Source organism: Megalopta genalis, chromosome 7 (genome assembly GCF_051020955.1).
Source record: "Megalopta genalis isolate 19385.01 chromosome 7, iyMegGena1_principal, whole genome shotgun sequence".
NCBI classification, from domain to species: Eukaryota; Metazoa; Arthropoda; class Insecta; order Hymenoptera; family Halictidae; genus Megalopta; species Megalopta genalis.
This window is the reverse complement of record NC_135019.1, coordinates 19,297,084-19,317,626: the sequence shown is the minus strand read 5'-3', so window position 1 is coordinate 19,317,626 and position 20,543 is coordinate 19,297,084. Positions and strand designations below refer to the sequence as shown.

Sequence of the window (20,543 nt, the reverse complement as noted above, 5' to 3'; positions counted from 1 at the left end):
TACTAGTTTCCTATTAATGCGTAATCACGTAGTCTGCCGAATGCTTTAGTCGGACGTTAGGGACTGTCACGCCATCCGCGCGAGTCGTGATTGCTTGGAATGTCACGGCTTTTTTCGTGGAATATACATACTCTGCATGCGTACAGTCTGCGGTGAATAGTAAGGTGCAGCTGTTCTATCTGCGAACTCGAAGAGTGAAGAGAACTTTTTGTAGCAATTATTAGAAACTACGCGATTCGGGATCGGAAACTTCAATCTTGCGGACTTCCAATATTTTTCTTGGTTTAGTTCTTTCGCAGACCAGCGTGTAGGACGCGTCGTTCCCGAGTTGATTGAAACATTGTACGAAATATTTGTTCATTGGAAATGTTTCGAAGTGACACATTGAATTATTTCATTGCCTCCTTTTGTTCGAGGTTCGCGCAATGTGCAACGACTGTAAAATACTTCTTTCAAAAGATGTCGATACAGGTAATCTCTATTTTACATAAATATCCGCAGGCTAAATGAACGTATATTTAACAAAATACAAAGAAACTATAAATGATATACACATGGTACACGGAACAATAAACGTATAAGTTTATAACGGGAACGATGCACAGTGGAACGTTTGGCCTCAAAAACTCGTGAAAAGTTGATTTAAAAAATCTTCCGTAAAGTATAAAATTTTTATTTTCTGAGATTGTTCAATGTATAGGAAACAATTTTTCAATATTTTTTTTTTAAATTGTATTCACTCTTTAATTGTTGTGCTTTGTTAAGAGTAAAGAGCTTTTGCGATACTTTTCTCTCTTAACTATTTAGTTCTTGATTATTATTTATTCGTTAGTGATTTTTATACATCGCAAAGAGATCATGTTAAATGCAGCTTTTTGTTAAATGTTCTACACTACTTGTGTTTTCGTGATTAATAAAGTTATAAACCAACAAGATTGATGTCACCAATAATTCATAGTGAAATATATTACATTTCAAACAATTCATATTGAATTTTATTATACTTCCAAATGAGTTTCAATGTTTGTTTCGATATCATTAAAGTAAGCACGGTTTCTTGTCTATACATATAAAAAAAATTAGCTGCCAATTCGTGCCTATAAGATTTTCTAAACGTTTCTAATTAGATTTTTACGGGAATATCAGACAAATAGAGACACGATAGACGACTCGGAAATAAATGAGTCTGATGAAAAATGGGGCTAACTTATCTGAATCCTTAATTGCAAAGGAATTTTAATTAAAATAGTATATCAGAACCATAATACATATTTATAAACGTTTTTAAATTTATTTGTAAATTTTTTAACCTGTGCATTTTTTGTATGAAATTGTACTAAGTAATGGCATTATTCCATTTCCAAAAAATACTAATAATAAAATAGTTTTGGCCAGTTTTTAAGTCCAAGTGCTCCAGGGAATGCGAGAGAATAAATAACAATATACAATCGATTTCGTTCCAGGATCAGATAAAGCAGTTATAAAACGAGAGTTTTTTTAATTGTTTTTTTGTCATTCCACGTAATAACAAAATTATAAGTATTTTAGTCATTCCACGTAATAACAAAATTATAAGTATTTTAGTCATTCCACGTAATAACAAAATTATAAGTATTTTAGTCATTGCACGGTGAATTAACTCCTTTAACATTTAAAAAGTTAAGTTTAATTCAGTTTTAATAGAGTTATCGCGTTTGTAAAAGTGTTCGAACTTTTTTGCCAGGGGTATTACTTGCAATTACACGTGTCGTACTACCGGCAGAGGATTTCTTATTAATACGATTGCTCTGGACGGTCGGCAGCGAACTCAATTTCTACCGACACCCTGATAAAATAAAATTGATAGTTTCACCGACGAATGTGTGCAGTTCCTCCATCCATGTCGGTCCAACGCCTTTGCCCTCGCGCCGCGAGATATCCTCTTCAATCCGGGACGTCTATCTGTATCATTGAGATCGCCAAGATAAGAATAATTGATCGATGTAAATTCAGAATAGAATTCCGACCAACAAACGGGCAAGGAATCCTCGTCCGAGGACGATGAAGAGCGCGTGTGCGTGGCGACGGAGCTTGCAACATGCTGGCGGATGCAATCAGTGTCATGCAGTCGTTGCACCGAGTACACGTGGGGAACATTGTTCATTCGAAGAAAGTACGAAAGTCGACTGGAACGGTGCCGTCTGAGATCGCTTCGAAGATCTTGCCGAGAACAGAAATATTTTTTCGCCGACATGAGATACAAACGCATCGGTGTGATCGGCGGATCTTTGATCACCTCCGTATGCTTGCTTTCGGGGCTCATGTATTATTTTAATCAAGGTACGTTACCATTAAAACTGATCTATTCATCTCAGCCCGGTATATTGGATGTACAATTTAGTATAGTGAATGTTGCTAATTCTTTTTCACTTTATACGGTTAAGTCCGCTATAAAATATGGTTTTTAACAAGCAATCTCGATTTATTAAGTAGTCCAATCGTCTTTTGATCAAATAATTCTTAAATTTAATGCGTTTTAGTGTCTTATAAACATTGAAATCTGGAAAGAAAAGAAAATGTGATCCTGAACAATGTGGATTCTGATCAAATATTTTTTGAACGCGATATCTAATTTTTTTGTAAACATCGATTTTGACGAAAATAGGGAAACGTTTGCGAATATATTTCCTAATTGACGCATGTAGAAGTTGGAATTTACACTTTGTAAACGTAATTCTATCAAACGAGTGGCATTTAACTGTTGCTTACAAAGGTCTTCGGTCATCATCCTTATGTTAAACGAATTACTTTATTATTCAAAGAAGAAAATCTAATAGACATTTTTCTTCAATTTTAGTAATTAATTCTTTAACATTTAATCTTATTACATATGAATACATAGTAAAATATATTTGATATTTAATAGAATTCTTGTTTATAAAGGATTGATAGGAAATGTGATACTTTAATTTTCTTATTGTCAGTTATTATATTTTATATATTTTATCATGCATTGTCGTGATATTATTGTCGAGGAACTCCGTTCGTGTTTTTCAAATTGCAGATAGCTGTCCTGCGGGAACGTTTCTTTGTAGAAACGCAACTGCCTGCTTGCCTCAAAGAAAGTGGTGCGATTCGATAAAGCAATGTCCTAACGGCGACGATGAAGCAGATTGCGGTAGGTTACCATACCATAATCGTTATTAATATTATCGAAAGCAACATTTGCTGGAAGGAATCTTACGAATTCATTCAGACCTGAGTAATAATATTTCAAATAAGAAATACACATACTTCGCAAATACTATTACTATCAACTGTGTTACATATGTTTCATTTGAAAAATAGCAATTTATTTTTGTATTAAATGAAATACTAATTGAAAAATACCTAATTGATTTTATAAATAAAATATTCAAAATATATATATTTTACAATATGAAGCTGAAATACTTAACTGAAATAAATATTTTCTTTATTGTGCGTCAAATAAATATTTTTTTTTATTGTGTGTGAAATGAAACATTTGAATATTATTTCCATGAAATTTTTCCAACTAAGCAAGTGCGAGTATCCTTGATATTCGTGTGTACATATTATAGAATGAGTGAGAGGTGAATATCAATAATAATGGATTTACATGTGTGCAATGCTTTCCTTATTTTGAATTCTGTCGGAGGCATTATTTGAGATATGTGCATTGTTAAAGGCGAACAGATGTTAAATGTTCTAATTAAATTCATGAATTAAGAGAAATATAAGAAAAAGCTTGTTTTTCAAAAAAGAGGAGATACGTCCTCCTCTTCCAAAATTGTCCATTTTTGTTTCTAAGCAGAGGGTTAATTATGAAGAATTTATTGCATATGTTTGTACCTTTTCTTATAGGTTTGTTTTCTTTCATAATAGAAATTTAGACACATGAAATGCTATTTCAAACAATTATTTCCACATCTCTTAAGAAAATACTATTTCAATGAATACTTTTCTTTACTGCAACATAAATAATTACTTTCAATATATGTATTTATCTCTATGACGTCAAATAAATCTTGAAATATTATTTCATACAAACAAGTGTATATTTTCAATACTTTTGTTTTCACTCAACAATGTTTCCGTTCAGGTCTGAATTCTTTACATTATTTGTACGACTGAAAACGTTTATTCTTTTGGTTATCAAAGCGCACAGGAAAAGCCAAAATTAGTTGGATCTTTTCAAAATTCTAATATATTTTATGTTTATTTCAACGGTTATTGTAAAAATCGTTTACTTCTCAACTGTCATATTACACGCAGACGATTTCAACGGATGCTTGGACTGTATCTTACCGAACATAACCATCATGAAAGACGTTATAGAAGAAATTTGCGGTAAAGTACTTAATCTACCGAACACCGGCGCAAGATATTACTGAACACTTTGACAGCCGCATAATTTATTGTATTTACCGCTGGATGATATTGTATTTATTGTATTTAGCGCTGATATTCTCTGAAATCTCTTGTGCATGAAATCTGCAAATACAAGCACAACTTCTGTTCGAACGTTTGCGAAACCGTTTTTGCATAAATTGTAAAATACAATATTTATTTAATTTCGTTGACCGGTGGTCGAAGTGTCAGTACGTCGACAGAAAATGCACTGGAAACTGTAATACTCCAATAGCGATATTGTGAATTTTTTGTAGATGTTTACGATGTTCCTGCCAGATGCTCCTACACAAATTGTGGTGCAATATGTAATAACTATTCTGAAATACCGAAAAATCTTACGCCTAACATCAGCAAGTTGTACGCATTTCGAGTATTAAACACGACAGAATAGCAGATCTGGGCATAGTTCAAATGACATTATTTAGAATATTATTTTAAATAACATGTTATTTCTACTTTTTATTTCTTTATCTTTTTATTCTCGCGTCTACTTAATAGCAATTAGCGACTACTTGTGGGATTACAATCTCTAGGGCTACATGTGGATGTATCGTATACAATAGTTTCTACATTAGATTATATACACTGAATAATCTGGCTTCAAGATTATCGTTTTAATGTAGGTTCCTTAAGTGACTATACAGAGGGTCTCAAAAATTATTCAAAATCGGGAAATGTGGGGTTTCTGAGATCACTTGAAGTAACATTTACCTTAGCGCAAATGCAATTCGCAGTTTTTTTTACGAATTATTAACGAAAAACACTGACCAATGAGATGCGAGCTCGGCTGGCGTAAGACGACGGACGAAGCTCAATTCCGCTCATTGGGGCTCGGTCGTCTCGCGCCAGCTGATCTCGCTTCTCATTGGTCACTCTTTTTCGTTAATAACTCGTAAACAAAGCTACGGATTGCATTTGCGCTAAGGAAAAAGTTACTTAGAATGACCTCAGGAACCTCTTATTTCCTGATATTGAATAACTTTTGGGACACCCTATATAATTTCGCTAAGCAATTTAGTTTCTTCTAAATAGAACATAACTTTTGCTGTGAGTTTATAGCTGTCCAAGCATTTTTTGATGGTGTTGGCATTTTGGCTTTTTTTTGGTATTGCACGATGGACAATCTATTAGAAAATGTTTAACTGTAAGTTCAGTGTCACAGTTGTTACAATGTGATTTTTGAGAGCAGTTTTTGAGAGCAGGTCCAGGATGGATTATTTATTTAGTACGATTTGTTTTCTTCTTGCTAAAAATACAACGGGGTTGGTAGAGAATATATTTTCTCTGACTTCATGTAGGTATGAGAAATTTGAACGAAGTAATTCTTGGTTTCGCTTATGCCATATATTTTTTAACATTTACCATGTTGTTATTTTCAGGTATTTCAATATTATCGGGTTTACTTTTGCAGGGGCTATATTTTGGTGTCTGTATAATTCGTTTTGTAAAGCACTTTATTACATTAGGAGGTTAGAATTGAAGGGATTTTTTATTATTTCATTGATTATGTTGGAATTGTCAACTACTTGTTGTTGATATGAAGCTGGATCTCTTGTGTTTGTATCATTACATTCGTTAGTAAAATTAATCATGTTATTTTATTTCATAATTATTTCGACGTTGAAATAACATTATTTGAAATATTATTTTAAATGACAGGTTGTTTCAATTCATAATTCTTTGAAACAATTACTTGAGATAATTGTGAAATTCTTCTTGGAATCAGATCCGAGTCCGGTTTATTCTAACATCCTCATTAACGTTTCTGCAAGATAAAAGAATCGATCTGACAATGTTAAATAAAGAATATTTTTTTGAAGAGTAACGTCCCTCTTCCATTTTCCGCATTAGTGGAACGGTTAATTTTTTTCGCAATAATATTGGATGGACCCGGAAGAAAACTATTAATCCTCCTAGTACTATCCAGTGTCATTGTTGACCCGTGATGGTTCCAGGCTTTTCTCACCATCACCTTCACCGCTTCTGCGGCGGAAACAATTGTTTGCGTAGCTATACCTGTCTCGAAGCGGTTCGAAGCCGCGCACGTGAGGTATCTCGAGGAACCGTGAATGCGACAGTATTAGTGACGTATCACGTATCGACGTGGGTCGGAAATGATCCCGGCACGGCACCGTACATCCCGGTACTCGGAGGGTTAAAGATGAACTTCTTGAAGAGGGGTTTTTGCATGAAACAAACCGATACAAAGGTTTCTGAAAATAAATATTCTATTATTTAAAAAAAAATTCTATTGTTGCATATTATTCAGAGAATGATCTCTTTTGCCATATTTGGAATAAACGAAAAACGAAATAATTCATTATTTGAAGTTCCTATTATTTTCGAAATGAATTATTCCAAATATTTATTTCGCAGTTTCATTTCGAACGAAGTTTCCCAGGTCTGCAGAATAGATATGACTAACAATAATACTTGTTCATTGGTTTAATTAATGTACACGTTTTCAGATCTCTATACGATAGTTCCATTGAACGCATACCAATTGAAGCTTTCGTACATTATCCAAAATTAAATACATTGTAAGTGTCAAGGTGATTTCTCTAGCGTTAGTTTTTTTTAGTATAAACATTGTAGATCGTTTAAGTGCAAACTGTCGAGAGAAAAAAGTTCTGTATTCTAGATATTTGGATCACACAAATATTCATGAAATAGAAATTGGAGCGTTCGCAAATTTAACTAGACTGTATTGGCTGTAAGTACAACTATTTTAAGATTCATTCCTTTTATTATCGTAGCTTTTTAGTTTTGGTGCTTCATCTAAAAGAAATTAGGTGGTACATTTACCTGCATGTTTGATGATGCAGTTTTCCTTTGCGTGTATACATACATATATCAAGTATCATTTGTACCGTGCGAAGAATAAATTTGTCCATTCCATAATAATTTTCCAATAACACTTATTTAAAAAGCTGTGCTGACAGTAACAGAATCGTGTTTGTTATTCTATTATTATGAGTCTAATAATAGAAACGAGAATTCGGTCACACGTAATTATTATGAGTCTAATAATAGAAACGAGAATTCGGTCACACGTAATTATTATGAATCAAAATAATAATCTTTGTGCAGCAATTTGTATCTTATTGATTATAACGGCTATGATACCTGCTTGTTAGTCATTATTTAGAATTAGATAAAGAATGTTACACAGGAAACTAATTAACACCATGTACACGCGTAGAATTATACACAATAACAAAATCAGCAAGTTACTGCACGGCCATTTTACGGATCTAATTAGTTTGGAATCTCTGCTGGCGTATACGAACAAAATCATTGTAGCAGATTTGTCAGACTTCGATGGAAGCAGGAGGTTAGGATTCATGTAAGTTGAATCGAACAGAACACTATTTTTCAAAATCAGAATTCTAGTTTCACGAAATAATATTTTTGTGTTAATTGCTAATTTTAATGTTAATTGCTAATTTATATAATATAAGTCAGTTGAAACGTTCTGTATTTAACGAATTTTAAACAAACTATAGAGATTTAAGAGAAAATCAATTAACATCAGAAACTCTGAAGCTACCTTATTTACCAGCATTGAATACGATGTAAGTACCCTATATTTTTCATTATATTACGGATTTTATGAAAATATGATACACATTAGTTGATCAAATACAAATCAGTAAAAACATTTAAGAGACTTAAAAATACTGTTGATGCTATTTTCAACTAATTAAAATAATTAAGAAACGAAATAAATATGTATGTAGCCTCCATACATCTTGTAATTAGCGTAGGTAATTATTATTTAATAACATAAAAATCCGTAGTCTATTTCTGCCCTCCTTAGTTAAATCGCCCTGACTAATATTAAAATATATTCAAAAAATGAAACTATAAATTAATAAAATCATTTTTAAACAAGTGAAAACAATAAAGGCACGCGATGTTCCAAATATTTTAATGTATCTTGAAAATAAGACATTTTAACTAAGGACCCCAGACTTATCGCAAATATCAAATCACGTTTACGATGACTTTCGATAATACATTTTTAGAGACCTAGATAATAATAACTTTGAGACAATACCGAACAGCCTTTTCGCCGGATGTCCAGCATTAAAATCATTGTACGTACGTAAATAAATGTAGAAAACTGAGAAAAAGTGGTCAACGTTTGACATGGAACGATTTTACCCTAAATTTGCAGAAGTATGCAGAACAACACGATAAAGACGATCGAGGAAAGCTCGTTTCAACATCTGGAGGAACTGCAGGACCTGTGAGCTATCGCAATGTTTAAAATCTTACGAAAAATGCATTGTTGAAAAGTTAGTTGTAAGTCGCGATATCTTATGCAAGCAAACGTTTGTTACAGTGATTTGGCGTTTAATAAAATCGCCAGCGTTCCTCGGGATGTGTTCCGGCCGCTGAAAAATTTAAAGAGGCTGTAAGTAACTCTGAGACTGGGCTTCCACGTGTATTGTAACGATACAAGTCTTCTGACGCGCGTGCTTGCAACGTATTTACCCGACATTTACCGTCGAACACGCCGTTAGAAATTCAAACGATAGGAATGTCACGTATGGTCGACGTTAAAACTTTTATTTATTCGTGCGTCACGTACGAAAATAAAGAGACTGCGCGACTCCGCGCGCCATCAGAATCGTGAAAAGTAATCCTGAGAATTATTTAATGTTTGAAGAACAAAGCGTGAACGTTCTCTTTGTTTCTACACACAAAGTGATTATTGGATTTTTCTACAAAGCGATCGTTTCTCAATCTATCGAGCATGTCTTTGTTCCGATTTCAACACAGTGATTCAGTTTTATGAAGTGACAACACGAAAAAAAGATTATTATTCGAAAGAAGTGTATCCGGTGATGATCTCTTCTTTTTATATTTTTTTTTATATTTAAATTTACATAGGGAAATTAATGAAATTATGTTTTGATGTGGGTTTTTTATTGGGTCAAAGCTCTTTGGGCGGCACAGTGTTTCGTTTATACAGGGTACCTCAGCTAAAGGTCACTCGAATATTTCGGATCACAATTAATTATATAATCATATATTTTTTGATACATTAGTTGATGCAGCTGGATATTTTCTACAAAAATGTATGTCGAACAATTATTAGTTCAGCATTTAACTTTGATTTTGGAAATTTTTAATGTGGATTTTGCTGTGTCCGAAAGTGCATATTATACAGGCAGTTTCACGATTTTCCCGCCAAACTGCGAGAGCTTTATTTAGGGACCAAAAGGAGAAAAACGTGTTGTATGAAGTTTGGGAATTAACGCTTTGTTGCAGAAATATGAACAAAACAATAAATATTTTTTTATAGATAATGCTGTGCTATAGTAATGCAGTGTTTAATAAAAAAAATCAGTGTATACAAAAATTCACAATTATAAGTAAAACAGTGAAGGTGAAAATTCTTCAATTGCAAAAAGATGATTACCTTCATGTTACAGATCACCCTGAATTGAACAACTTTTGTTAATAAAGTTTTTCAGTATTTTCAAAAATAACGGAGACATTTAGGGTGGTCTACTTTAGCTGGGCCACCTTGTATGGGTGTTTGGGACAAAAACCATAACTTCTATACTAATTGATTTTCGACTTAAGTATGTATTTTTGTATGTATTTTTTTTATAGAAGATACAAAGATGCATTGATTTGCTCAGAAAAAGTTATATGATTACGTAAAAATAAATCGTAGTTACCTTTATCTTTTATTCAATGAAAAGTGTTTTGCTAAATTAGCATAATTTACCGTTACCTAAATGCTGACTAAAATTTGTTGGAAAAATTGTTCATCACTTTCGTGTTCTCACTTTCACTGCTTCATGCATATTATATAAAATTTCACATAATGCGTTTCTCATGATCATTTCTTATGATCGTTGTTCATCTGGTTACAGAATGTTGGGTTACAATCATCTCCATAATTTGCCAATGGCAGTGTTGAGTCCGTTGACGGAACTTCGTTCTCTGTGAGTTATATTCATATTGTTCGAATATCGTCATGTGTGTGTGTATGTCAGTTTACTAGTTTCTTTTTGCCAAGTTCTATGCGAACATAATGATCAAGTAAATATGCCATATTTGTTTGTTAACAGTATTATTCTGCATCAACAGAACTTCGTTGATGTTGATGTAATCTGACGAATATTGAAAAAACTAAGAATTATTTCTGAACTTTCTAAATAAATAAAGCAGTAATCTGGCTTCAGTTGCTAACTTGAATTATACATTTTGTTAATATTGTATATTTTAGCGATTTAGAGGATATAAACTTGGATACATTGGAGAAAAACTCGTTCGACGTGTTCCATCAACTGGATTTCGTGTAAGTAGATAAGGATGTTTCTCGTCAGGCTAGGATTCTTCACATATGAATAACATAAAAAATTAATATATTTATAAACATTCTTTTATAGATAGATATAATAACTTATATTAACTTATAATATAATCTAAATCAATATATCATATTAACTTATATTAATTATAATAGTAATATATAATAATATATAATAATAATATATTGACTCTGTTAATATATAATAACTTATTTGATGTAAATTGATTTTCTATACAATTCTGTAATTTATCAATTGATGTGTTGTTAGATATTTCAAAAAGTTTCACTATTGTGCGACTTATGCACCGAAGGCACGAAGATGTCGACCTATCAGCGACGGTAAGAGAACTGGGCGAAGTCTAAATATTTATTAGCCAATCAAAAATATTCAATACCGTTACTCAATTTATTTATTATATCAGTTTGTAAGTAATGTATTATTGAAATTCAAACTTTGATTTGTGAAAACAAATTTAATTTAAACTTTCTCAAAAAATCCTTTTGTTTAGAAAAACTATATAACATATTCTCTTTTTATTATTTTAATGTTTAGTAATTCGTAGACAAAATAAATTATTTACCTGCCGAGAAATAAATGATGAAAATATGGATTTGTCTAAACATCTGTAACCTGAATAAATACATCGAGTGCTTTAATTTAACATTATCATGTTTTTTACTTAGGTGTGTCATCATTGTTTCATTTGTTGGATAAAACTTTACTACGAACGGCAGTGTGGGTGATATCGTGTCTTACCTTTATGGGGAATGTGCTAGTTCTTTGGGGAAGATTTACGGCTAAGGACGAAAATCGCGTGCTGTCTATCATCATCAGAAACCTGGCTGGTTAGTCGCAACGAACTGTAATGTATACTTGAATTTATTCATTTTCATTATTCTAAAACGTACATGCATTATTAAGAAGACATCATACTGTATCATTAGATGATTGTGAAGTGCAGTATTAAGGTATACTTTAAAGTAAAGTATAGTTATAAAGTATTATAGCTAGACTGTGGATTATAACCCGGACGAAGTCCAGTTCCGCTAATTCGCTCGGCCGCCTCGCGCCAGCAAATTTGGTCAGCCTCATTTGGTCACTATTTTTCGTTAATAATTAATAAACAAAGCCGCGAATGGAATTTGCGCAAAGGAAAAAGTTACTTCAAATGATCTCAGGAACCCCTCATTTCTCGATTGCGAGTAACTTTTGGGACACCCTGTATAACTGTAAAAGCATTAGAAGAATTCAAGGATTCATGATTAAGAATATTAAGAATTAAATATTCAGAATATTTTCAATGTATTATAATTATTATTAAAAGAGGAGAGACATTTCCAACTAACTCATGTGTCTTATAATTATTATAGACAATTTTCATTTTATATGAAGATCCACAGTCGAATAATAACTATTGTTACTTTAAAAAATTATATTTTTCGTTCTTTGAAATTAATACTAAACCTACCGAGCACTAAAAGTATTTATGTCAGGAAAATGATAAGTTTGTATTTATTTAAACCTTTCACCTTTTTTACTATAACATTTGCTTGGATTATCAAATTTATTCAATTATTTTCTATCAAGGATGTCAGCAACTAATGTCAGCAACTTTAAAACGCAATGCGAAATCGGCCATTTTGACCAGCCTCGTAGGTTCAGTGTTAAAAGCAAGTAGTCATAGCTATTTTTTGGTGAAACAATTATCGGTTTAACTATTGAAAATATATAAATCTAGTAAAATACCTGATCACAAATTAAAAGCATGACAAAATCCATAACAGAGAACGTAAAAATATATATAACCTGGATTTTAATTACAATTACAATTCAAATGACCTCCATGTTCGCCACATTCGATTTTGCTATTGAATCAGCAAAATTGATACATGTCCTGAAAGCATAAATTTGTGCATCTTTTTATATTATTCCGATTGAATTCACTTTTCGGGGACGAACAATATTTATGGACAGAGATTCCAAAGTTTCTAGAAAGAATCGCGAATAACAGCCGGAACTACGTGATCGATCATTAATAAAAGACGTTGTCAAGATCTTTTGCAGTCGCCCAATAAATCCTTCTGCTCGTAGAGTGTGATGCATAAGTAGATGCAAAATGGACCTAGGGTATTATCATAAAAAGAAACCACACGTTGTAAACGTTCCACGCCGCAAAAACGATTGATCGGCCATATTTGACCCTAATATCGTCGATCATAAATCAATGACTCGCATGGGCGTGGTATGGGAGTCGCATAATCCTTTTACAGTCTCTGACACGTTAATGGGAATCTATCTGTTCATAATCGCCGTGACTGACATGATATTCCGCGATAAATACAATCAAGTCGCCAGTTCCTGGATGTCATCCTGGTTCTGCATCTGTTTGGGAATATTGACGATGACGTCCTTGGAGGTACAGCATGTTTTATATGCTACTTTTAATACTTCCATTTATTCATTAATCGTACATTAACACTCGTATAGATGTTATGTCGCTATCCAGTTTCTGACAATTAATTTGGATTTTTACGTAGAAATATTCACGTGTCCTTAAGGAGTACATTAAAAAAATAGGTTAAAAAGAAATTTATAAATTATCTTAAGCATGTGCTCAGTTATAGTTTTGTGAAGAAGGTTCGTCATTCAAGTGTTAATTCGAACTTACAAATTTTTTTTAAGAAGTACACAGTATCCTTTCAGCATTATTTTTAATTACATGCAACTTATTAGCTTTAAATTAATAGCAGATGTTTTAAAGCGTTTTAAGGATGTTAAAATTTCGTTTCGTTTAAAAATGCTAGCGGTCAATAAAATGTGCAATTTGTACACGCGGTTTGCTTCATATTATACTTGTGTATCGTGTGAATGTATTAAAAAGTTCGAACCTTTCGGATTTTTGGTTTGGAATACATGATAATTATTAGGTATAAATGATGTATCAATTAGATACAAAGATCGAATTTCCAGATGAAATCAACTTCATATCTTATTAACCAGTTCATAAATTTTTCATCAACTATAAGATTACTAGTTGTAAAAAGGAAATAAAAATGTTATTAGAACTTGTTAATAAATACGTTTTCTTGTATTTTAAAACTCTACATATGCCATTAATGCATAAAGATCCGCAGTCTATTCGTTAGCATATCTCACAAATAAATTGCAGTCTTGAAACTCGTAAATATGAAGTTCGTTTCATTTGAAAGTTCGATCTCTGTACCCAATTGGTATAATCGCTCTGTGGTATTCAATTATTTCGTCGTGCTGTCAATCCTATAAATATATTACACATTTATGGCACGTGCGAGTTTGTAAAGTGCAAGAAGATCAGCACATTGACTAGTAATCACTGATATATATGGGGTCTATAAGATTTTTAAAATTTGTAATATTCCAACAGAGGCCGATACTTGCTAAACATAGCCCAATACAGAAACATAAGTAGCTCCAATTTGAAATACATTGATGTGACACTACAATTTTAGGCCTTCTATATTGTGAAAGCAATTAAAACGGAGTAAAAGAATATCTCCGGATAGTGTTAATTGAGAAATTAATATAGCGGTTTCCGAAACCGCACGTCTGCGGTAACGTCACAATATTCCGACGTCTGTGATTACAGGTTAACAAAAGTTAATTGCGTTGTTGTTTTATATTTACCACCAGAAATTTTCTAGTGAATGTAAAATACTTTTCCTTACTACACATTTTTTGAAAATAAATCGTGGAAATGCGAATTTTCACGAAGAGATCCACAGCCTATAAATTATCATCTCCTTTAAATTAAAAATCGCCAAAGTTAGGTAGAAGATTGTCTATGATGTAACGTGAAGTAGAAAACAAATTTGAACAAAATTTCACTAAGGATATTTAATATAAACAAATTATCGCATAACCTTGAAGCATAACAATTTTTGTCTACAATTGGTGCCGTTTGATTCTCTCGTGCTAGAAGATCTTGTGCATGCACAGATAAATGAGACGCAGTTTCGAATTTCATAAAGTTCAGATGACTTAAAATTGTTTTTTATTAATTTAGATTGTCCGTGACACGCACAAAAATGAGCGTCAAGGGGTCAATAAGGCCCAGTGTCTGATTTAAAATGAAAACGCACTATTGAATTAATCTGAGCAAAATGAATTTTGTTATTAGATTTCCCTCTATATGAATATATTCACTAAATGATGTATGTAACGTGAATGTATGTATAATTCATTATTTTTCACTTGTTTGCTCCTCTAAAAAAGAACTCAAATGGTTAAATAAAAATTAGAGAATAAACAATAATAATTGAAGCATAGGGAAATATTGTGATAATTTGATTTCTGATACTTTGATATGTATATACATACATGAAACAAATTGCCGCACTACATGTGTTGGTCTTTGAGATATAAATATTTCCTTTTGTAAAAAATGTTTTTTCAAGAAATAACTAAATTTTATGTTCGCATCGTACTTCGTAAAAGACATTGTTACTCTACTATATGTGCAGATATGTAAATATGTAACAATGACACGTATAGAACACATAAATAGTGTGTATAGTAATAATATACATTACAATTATAATTGTGTAAATAGAAACATATATGCACATATTCAGCATTATATTTAATTATATTCTAACTATATACTAACTACACCATAATCTCTTGGTATATTTGCAATATACAACACACGTTTCATATCGAAATTATACTTCATTAGTTTAGCTCGTTAACGCACTGAAGTAGAATTGATCTGTCAAGGTTTCAGTATTGATCCTGTCGTTCATGTCGCTCGAGCGATATATGCTAATCGCGGCACCTCTGAAAGGTCACCGTACCATGACACCGCAGACGACATCCGCGACGATGATCGTCATATGGATCATCGGAGTTACCCTAGCGCTTGTACCAGGTTCGTTGATTCTTCTTATTTGTCCACGAGGCACGGCTGTACGATCCTCGATAATATGTAATAACCTATCAATATGTCGGGCTGTCAGTTAACGCACCGGTTATAATAATGTAACACGAGCTTGACATCATTATCTTATTGTTGCCTTTTTGTGAATCAATAAAACGCGACGTGTCGTGTTTTATCGCTCGAAACTGGACCGTAATCACTCAGAAGCAGTAACTTCAAACTTCGAAACTAGTGAAACTTAATTCAATCATTTCTGTGTACACTGCGGCATATTTGTTCTTTGCTACATTATGCATTTTATATAAGATCGGTTATTTCATTTTACTTGCTGTTAACTTTTCACGCGATCGTTACATTGATTTTCTATATGAATAATTTCTTTGAGAAATGATTTTAATCGCGAACTATTATTTATCTCTACACTGCAGATTTTTATGCGAATTATTTACTATTTATTTATTTATTTTAATACGTTGAAAGTAGTCCAACGGTTTAATTTTAAATCCCTCGAATGTTGTTACTGTTTTATATTTGATCAACTTATTTCTGTTCTAAATGTATAAAGTCCGCAGTTTATTTATTTGATATAGGATCATTTAGTTCATTTTGCTTACTCTATATAAATAAATATATTTTATATTTTAATAAAAACGGTTAATTTTTCATGTGATTATTACAATGATTTTCTAAATATATAATTTCTCTTTAATCGAAACTATTATTTATTCGATATAAGGTCATTTATTTCACGTTACTTACTCTATAAAAATATGTAGATATTTTAATGAAGACAATCGTGAATTTTTCACGCTATCACCGCATTGATTTTCTTAGTCACATAATTTTTCCGGGAAATAATTTTAATCGTAATTATTGTCAATCTTTTGCACGACGTGCATTGATTTTCTACAGGGTGTCCCGAAAACGTCTCGCAATCCGAAAGTAGGGGATTCCCGAGGTCATTTGAAGCAACTTTTTCTTTAGTGAAAATGCAATCCGCGGCTTCGTTTACGAGTTATTAACGAAAAACAGTGACTAATCAGAGGCGAGATCATTTGGCGCGAGACGGCCGAGCCAATGAGCGGAACTGGGCTCCTCGCACTCGTTGGCTGTGCCGCCGCGCGCTAGCCGAGCTCGCTTCTTGTTGGTCAGTGTTTTTCGTTAATAACTCGTAAACGAAGTCTCGGAGAAAATTTTCGCAAAGGAAAAAGTTGCTTCAAATGATCTCAGGAACCTCTTATTTCCGGATCGCGAGACATTTTCGGGACACCCTGTATATGTGCACAGGTTGAATCATGTAACCTGCACACTTCAAATAACTTTATATGATTCCATGGAACGGAAGCAAGTAGAACACTTAGATACTTCTCAAAATTCAAAAAAAATTTGTGTATTTAACAATTTTTCAGAAAACGTACAATTGAAAAGTTGTTTGTGGTGTGCAAGTTACTCACCCTGTACATATCATTTTTATACGAAATAAAAGATCAATCGTGAACAGTTGTAATAACAAGCTTGTTTTGCTTTGTTAATAGTCATTCATTGGCGAAGCAGCACAAAGTTTTATGGCGTCAATGGAATGTGTTTTCCCTTACACATTGATGATCCGTATTCGATTGGATGGGAGTACTCAGCTTTCATTTTCTTAGGATTGAATCTTACTGGGTAAGAAAGCATGAGCCTTTTCTATTTGGTATTAAATAATAAATGAAATAATATCCGCGACAACGTATGTTGCAGATTGATTACGATCGGCTATGTTTATACGGGGATGTTTGTGAGCATCTGGAAAACGAGACACGCATGCTCTCTGTCTGTTCGTGATTCCGAGTTCGCTTTGAGATTTTTCTTGATAGTCTTAACAGACGCTGCTTGCTGGGCACCGATCATCATTCTCAAAATTAGAGCACTGATGAAGTATCCCATACCAGGTAATTCCCACAATGTCAAAGTCATTTAATTAATGACACCGAAACTAGAAAGTTAAAATATATTGGAATGTAAATTTCAAAACCTAGTTAAAAATTAGTGTTAAAAAGGTTCGATCCCACATTTCTTATTTTAAGATTATTGAAATTATAGAAACCCTTTTATAAAAAATAATTGGACCTGAATTCAAAAATAGATTGTAAAGATTAAGATTATAGAAGAATAAACGTTAGTTACTTTTAGAGTTTGTGGTAGGTTCAGTGTTAAATATTTTATAATGAAATTACATTGTTGTTTAAAAATAAATTTCGTATGTTGTTATAATGCAAAATGTATTTCTGTTTAGCGGATTTGCATGCGTGGCTGGTAGTTTTCATTTTACCAGTCAATAGCGCGGTTAACCCTTTGCTGTACACGTTTACTACGCCAAAATTTCGCGAAAGATTGAACAATGGATGGTTTGGAAAGGTTCGAAGTTATGTTTCACGGAAAAGTTCCTCTGGAGGTATGAATTTACATTTTCTTATCCTTATATAATAATTCTGTCAATAAATAATTCATCACACACTTACTTTTAACGTTTTTTTCGAACGAATTAAGAACAAATACTCTTTTAACATTTATAATAATTTTCTAACATCCTACAGTTTTTATAAAGCAAGATAGTGTACGGATGTACTAAACATAAATTATATGTGCCGATGATCTTGAAAGTGGCGTAAGCAATACAGGGGGTCCCATAATTACGTTAATACCTGGAAAGGGGCGATTCCTAAGGTCATTTGAAGTAACTTTTTCCTTAGCGAAAATGCAATCCGCGGCTTTATTTACGAGTTATTAACGAGAAACAGTGACCAATGAGAGGCGAGCTCAGTTGACGCAAGGCGACTGAGCCAATCAGCGGAACTGGGCTTCGTCCGGGCCGCTTCACACCAACTGATCTCGCCTCCCATTGGTCACTATCTTTCGTTAATAACTCGCAAACAAAGCTGCGGATTGCATTTTCGCTAAGGAAAAAGTTACTTCAAATGATCTCAGGAATCACCCCTTTCCGGGTGTTAACATAATTATGGGACACCGTGTATATTTCGTTTCGAGATATTTAGGCCTTTGCATTCAAGTGTATTGAAAAGTATTTTTCCATTATAGGACAAGATATTTTATAAATTGTATGATCTTCCAAGGTTATACATACATCATTGTAAATTTTGTTTAGTAACAAGCACGGAAACATATCTTCTGAAACATCAATGTCTTACATCACCTTCAAAACTAATAGTAAATCCTAATCATTGACTTACGATATATAAAAATAGTGCATTTTATTCAATAACGCGACAAACAAATGGACTTATTTATTTACTTCATATATTTTACTACTTTATTTACTTTCATATATTGTAATTTTGTTTATTACATGTATTTTATATTCTTTTTTTTTATAATAATGACCGAGAATTTTATTTTCGGCTGCCAAATTTTGCAAAAAGTGAAGCTTCGACTCTGTGACTTACACCAAATTCACTATCGAAATGAACATGATGTTACCGTGGATAAAAATAAAAGTGATACATTCATGTCGTTGCTTACTCGACGGCTATCTTTAATAAATACTTTCATAATATCGACATATAGATGGTTGTAACATGAAACAAATAAAAATCTCAATTCTTTTGGTTCCATGACTTACACAATTTTCAAAATCACCGGCACGTATTGTTATTTCTCTATTGCTACTTCTCATTTTCTGTTCGAATAAATTGTTAATTACGAAGAGTAACAAATTTGTTTAAAATGGATCGTGCAATATCTATAGCCATACCAAATAAATATGATTTTATCTATGAGTACAATGCTTTACAGATTCCCAAGTATCCGCTGTAATAAGCAAGCAGCACGTGATGTTATCCCTCCCGAATGGAACTCATAACAATCGAGAAAAGCCTCCTACGTTTCCTTGTAACAGAAGATACAAGTCAGGAACATGATCGTATTTTATAAATGTAGATCGTTTGCGCAGTTAATCACGTCTATTCGAGAGATTTAGAGAATTCGATATGACAGGCGTATATTTGTCTAAATTTAATTTAGATTCTTGTTAAGCTTGCAGATAAAGCGAACTATAACAAATGATATTGCTGTATTAAATCAGCAACTGAAGTACAACTAACCGTCGCGTCGTATAACACGATACTAAATGTTCTAATAAATATCGTATATTGCTTGAATTGTATTATACAAGCTTAACAATACCAATTTACAGATAAGAGAATTATCTTCCAGTAGTTAGAAAAGACGCCGCTTCGTTTTTATAATTACTAAACACGTCTGTGTATTTAAAACAAATACAAATTATGAAAGGAATCATAATAATTAATTATTTTTATGCGATATTACTAGATTGTGGATTTTTATATGCAAAATCAAAATAATTTTTATGAGTCAAGTAGACATTGTTTTCTTTCTTCAATAATTTCGATCAGTTGAAAGTAATACATTGCCGCTAAAATTTGTTAATATTTTCATTGTTCTAAATTTCACCTGGCCATTTGTGCCATGAATGCAAAAAATCCGCAGTCTAATTATTACTGTCGTACACGATTTCAAAATGATCTAACAGCCTTTACAAAAATCCTATTATTAGAAACAAATTTTTCAATCGTTTTATCAATAACAATATCATTTATTGCGGCCTCGTATCACGATATAGCCATTTTTGTTATTTCGTAAAGTTTTTTTTTTACTGACGTATCCATTAACCCTCTAAGGCGACATTAAAAATTGTTACATCACGTTTCAAAATAATTTTAACATTATCAAATCTGTTTATATTTAATAACTTGTTAAAAGTGTAACTATCGCATGAGTCACAAAATTCAATTTTACAATTCAATTTTAAGTCATATAAAAAGGAAATATACTACAGACCAGGAAAACTATTTTGGATT

The 20,543-nt window shown here is 32.4% G+C and overlaps 1 protein-coding gene across 3 annotated transcripts; it reads left to right on the top strand.

The window, feature by feature from the left end:
• The first annotated feature begins 109 nt into the window (after window positions 1-109).
• Lgr3 (Leucine-rich repeat-containing G protein-coupled receptor 3) lies at window positions 110-19,959 on the top strand. Of its 3 annotated transcripts, none has more exons than XM_076523449.1 (22): window positions 110-471; window positions 1,993-2,319; window positions 3,044-3,157; window positions 4,276-4,350; window positions 4,668-4,770; window positions 6,882-6,953; window positions 7,055-7,126; window positions 7,616-7,759; window positions 7,920-7,988; window positions 8,442-8,513; window positions 8,594-8,665; window positions 8,762-8,833; window positions 10,308-10,379; window positions 10,664-10,735; window positions 11,019-11,089; window positions 11,435-11,596; window positions 13,022-13,167; window positions 15,507-15,657; window positions 17,202-17,331; window positions 17,407-17,597; window positions 17,942-18,100; window positions 19,459-19,959. In XM_076523449.1, the coding sequence occupies exons 2-22, from the start codon at window positions 2,088-2,090 to the stop codon at window positions 19,581-19,583; spliced, it is 2,376 nt and encodes a 791-aa protein (XP_076379564.1). In that variant the 5' UTR covers window positions 110-471; window positions 1,993-2,087; the 3' UTR covers window positions 19,584-19,959. The 3 variants fall into 3 exon arrangements, with proteins under 3 accessions (XP_076379564.1, XP_033325297.2, XP_076379565.1); XM_033469406.2 differs by having other exon boundaries at window positions 1,724-2,319; XM_076523450.1 differs by lacking the exons at window positions 7,616-7,759; window positions 7,920-7,988; window positions 8,442-8,513 and having other exon boundaries at window positions 111-471; window positions 1,724-2,319.
• Window positions 19,960-20,543: the final 584 nt, after the last annotated feature.

Bases quoted from the DNA above. Each gene is read 5' to 3' on its own strand.
- Lgr3 (XM_076523449.1), top strand. From the start codon at position 2,088: ATGCAATCAGTGTCATGCAGTCGTTGCACCGAGTACACGTGGGGAACA. The intron at 2,320-3,043 runs GTACGTTACCAT...TTCAAATTGCAG, and splicing joins CATGTATTATTTTAATCAAG to ATAGCTGTCCTGCGGGAACG. The intron at 4,771-6,881 runs GTACGCATTTCG...ACACGTTTTCAG, and splicing joins ACGCCTAACATCAGCAAGTT to ATCTCTATACGATAGTTCCA.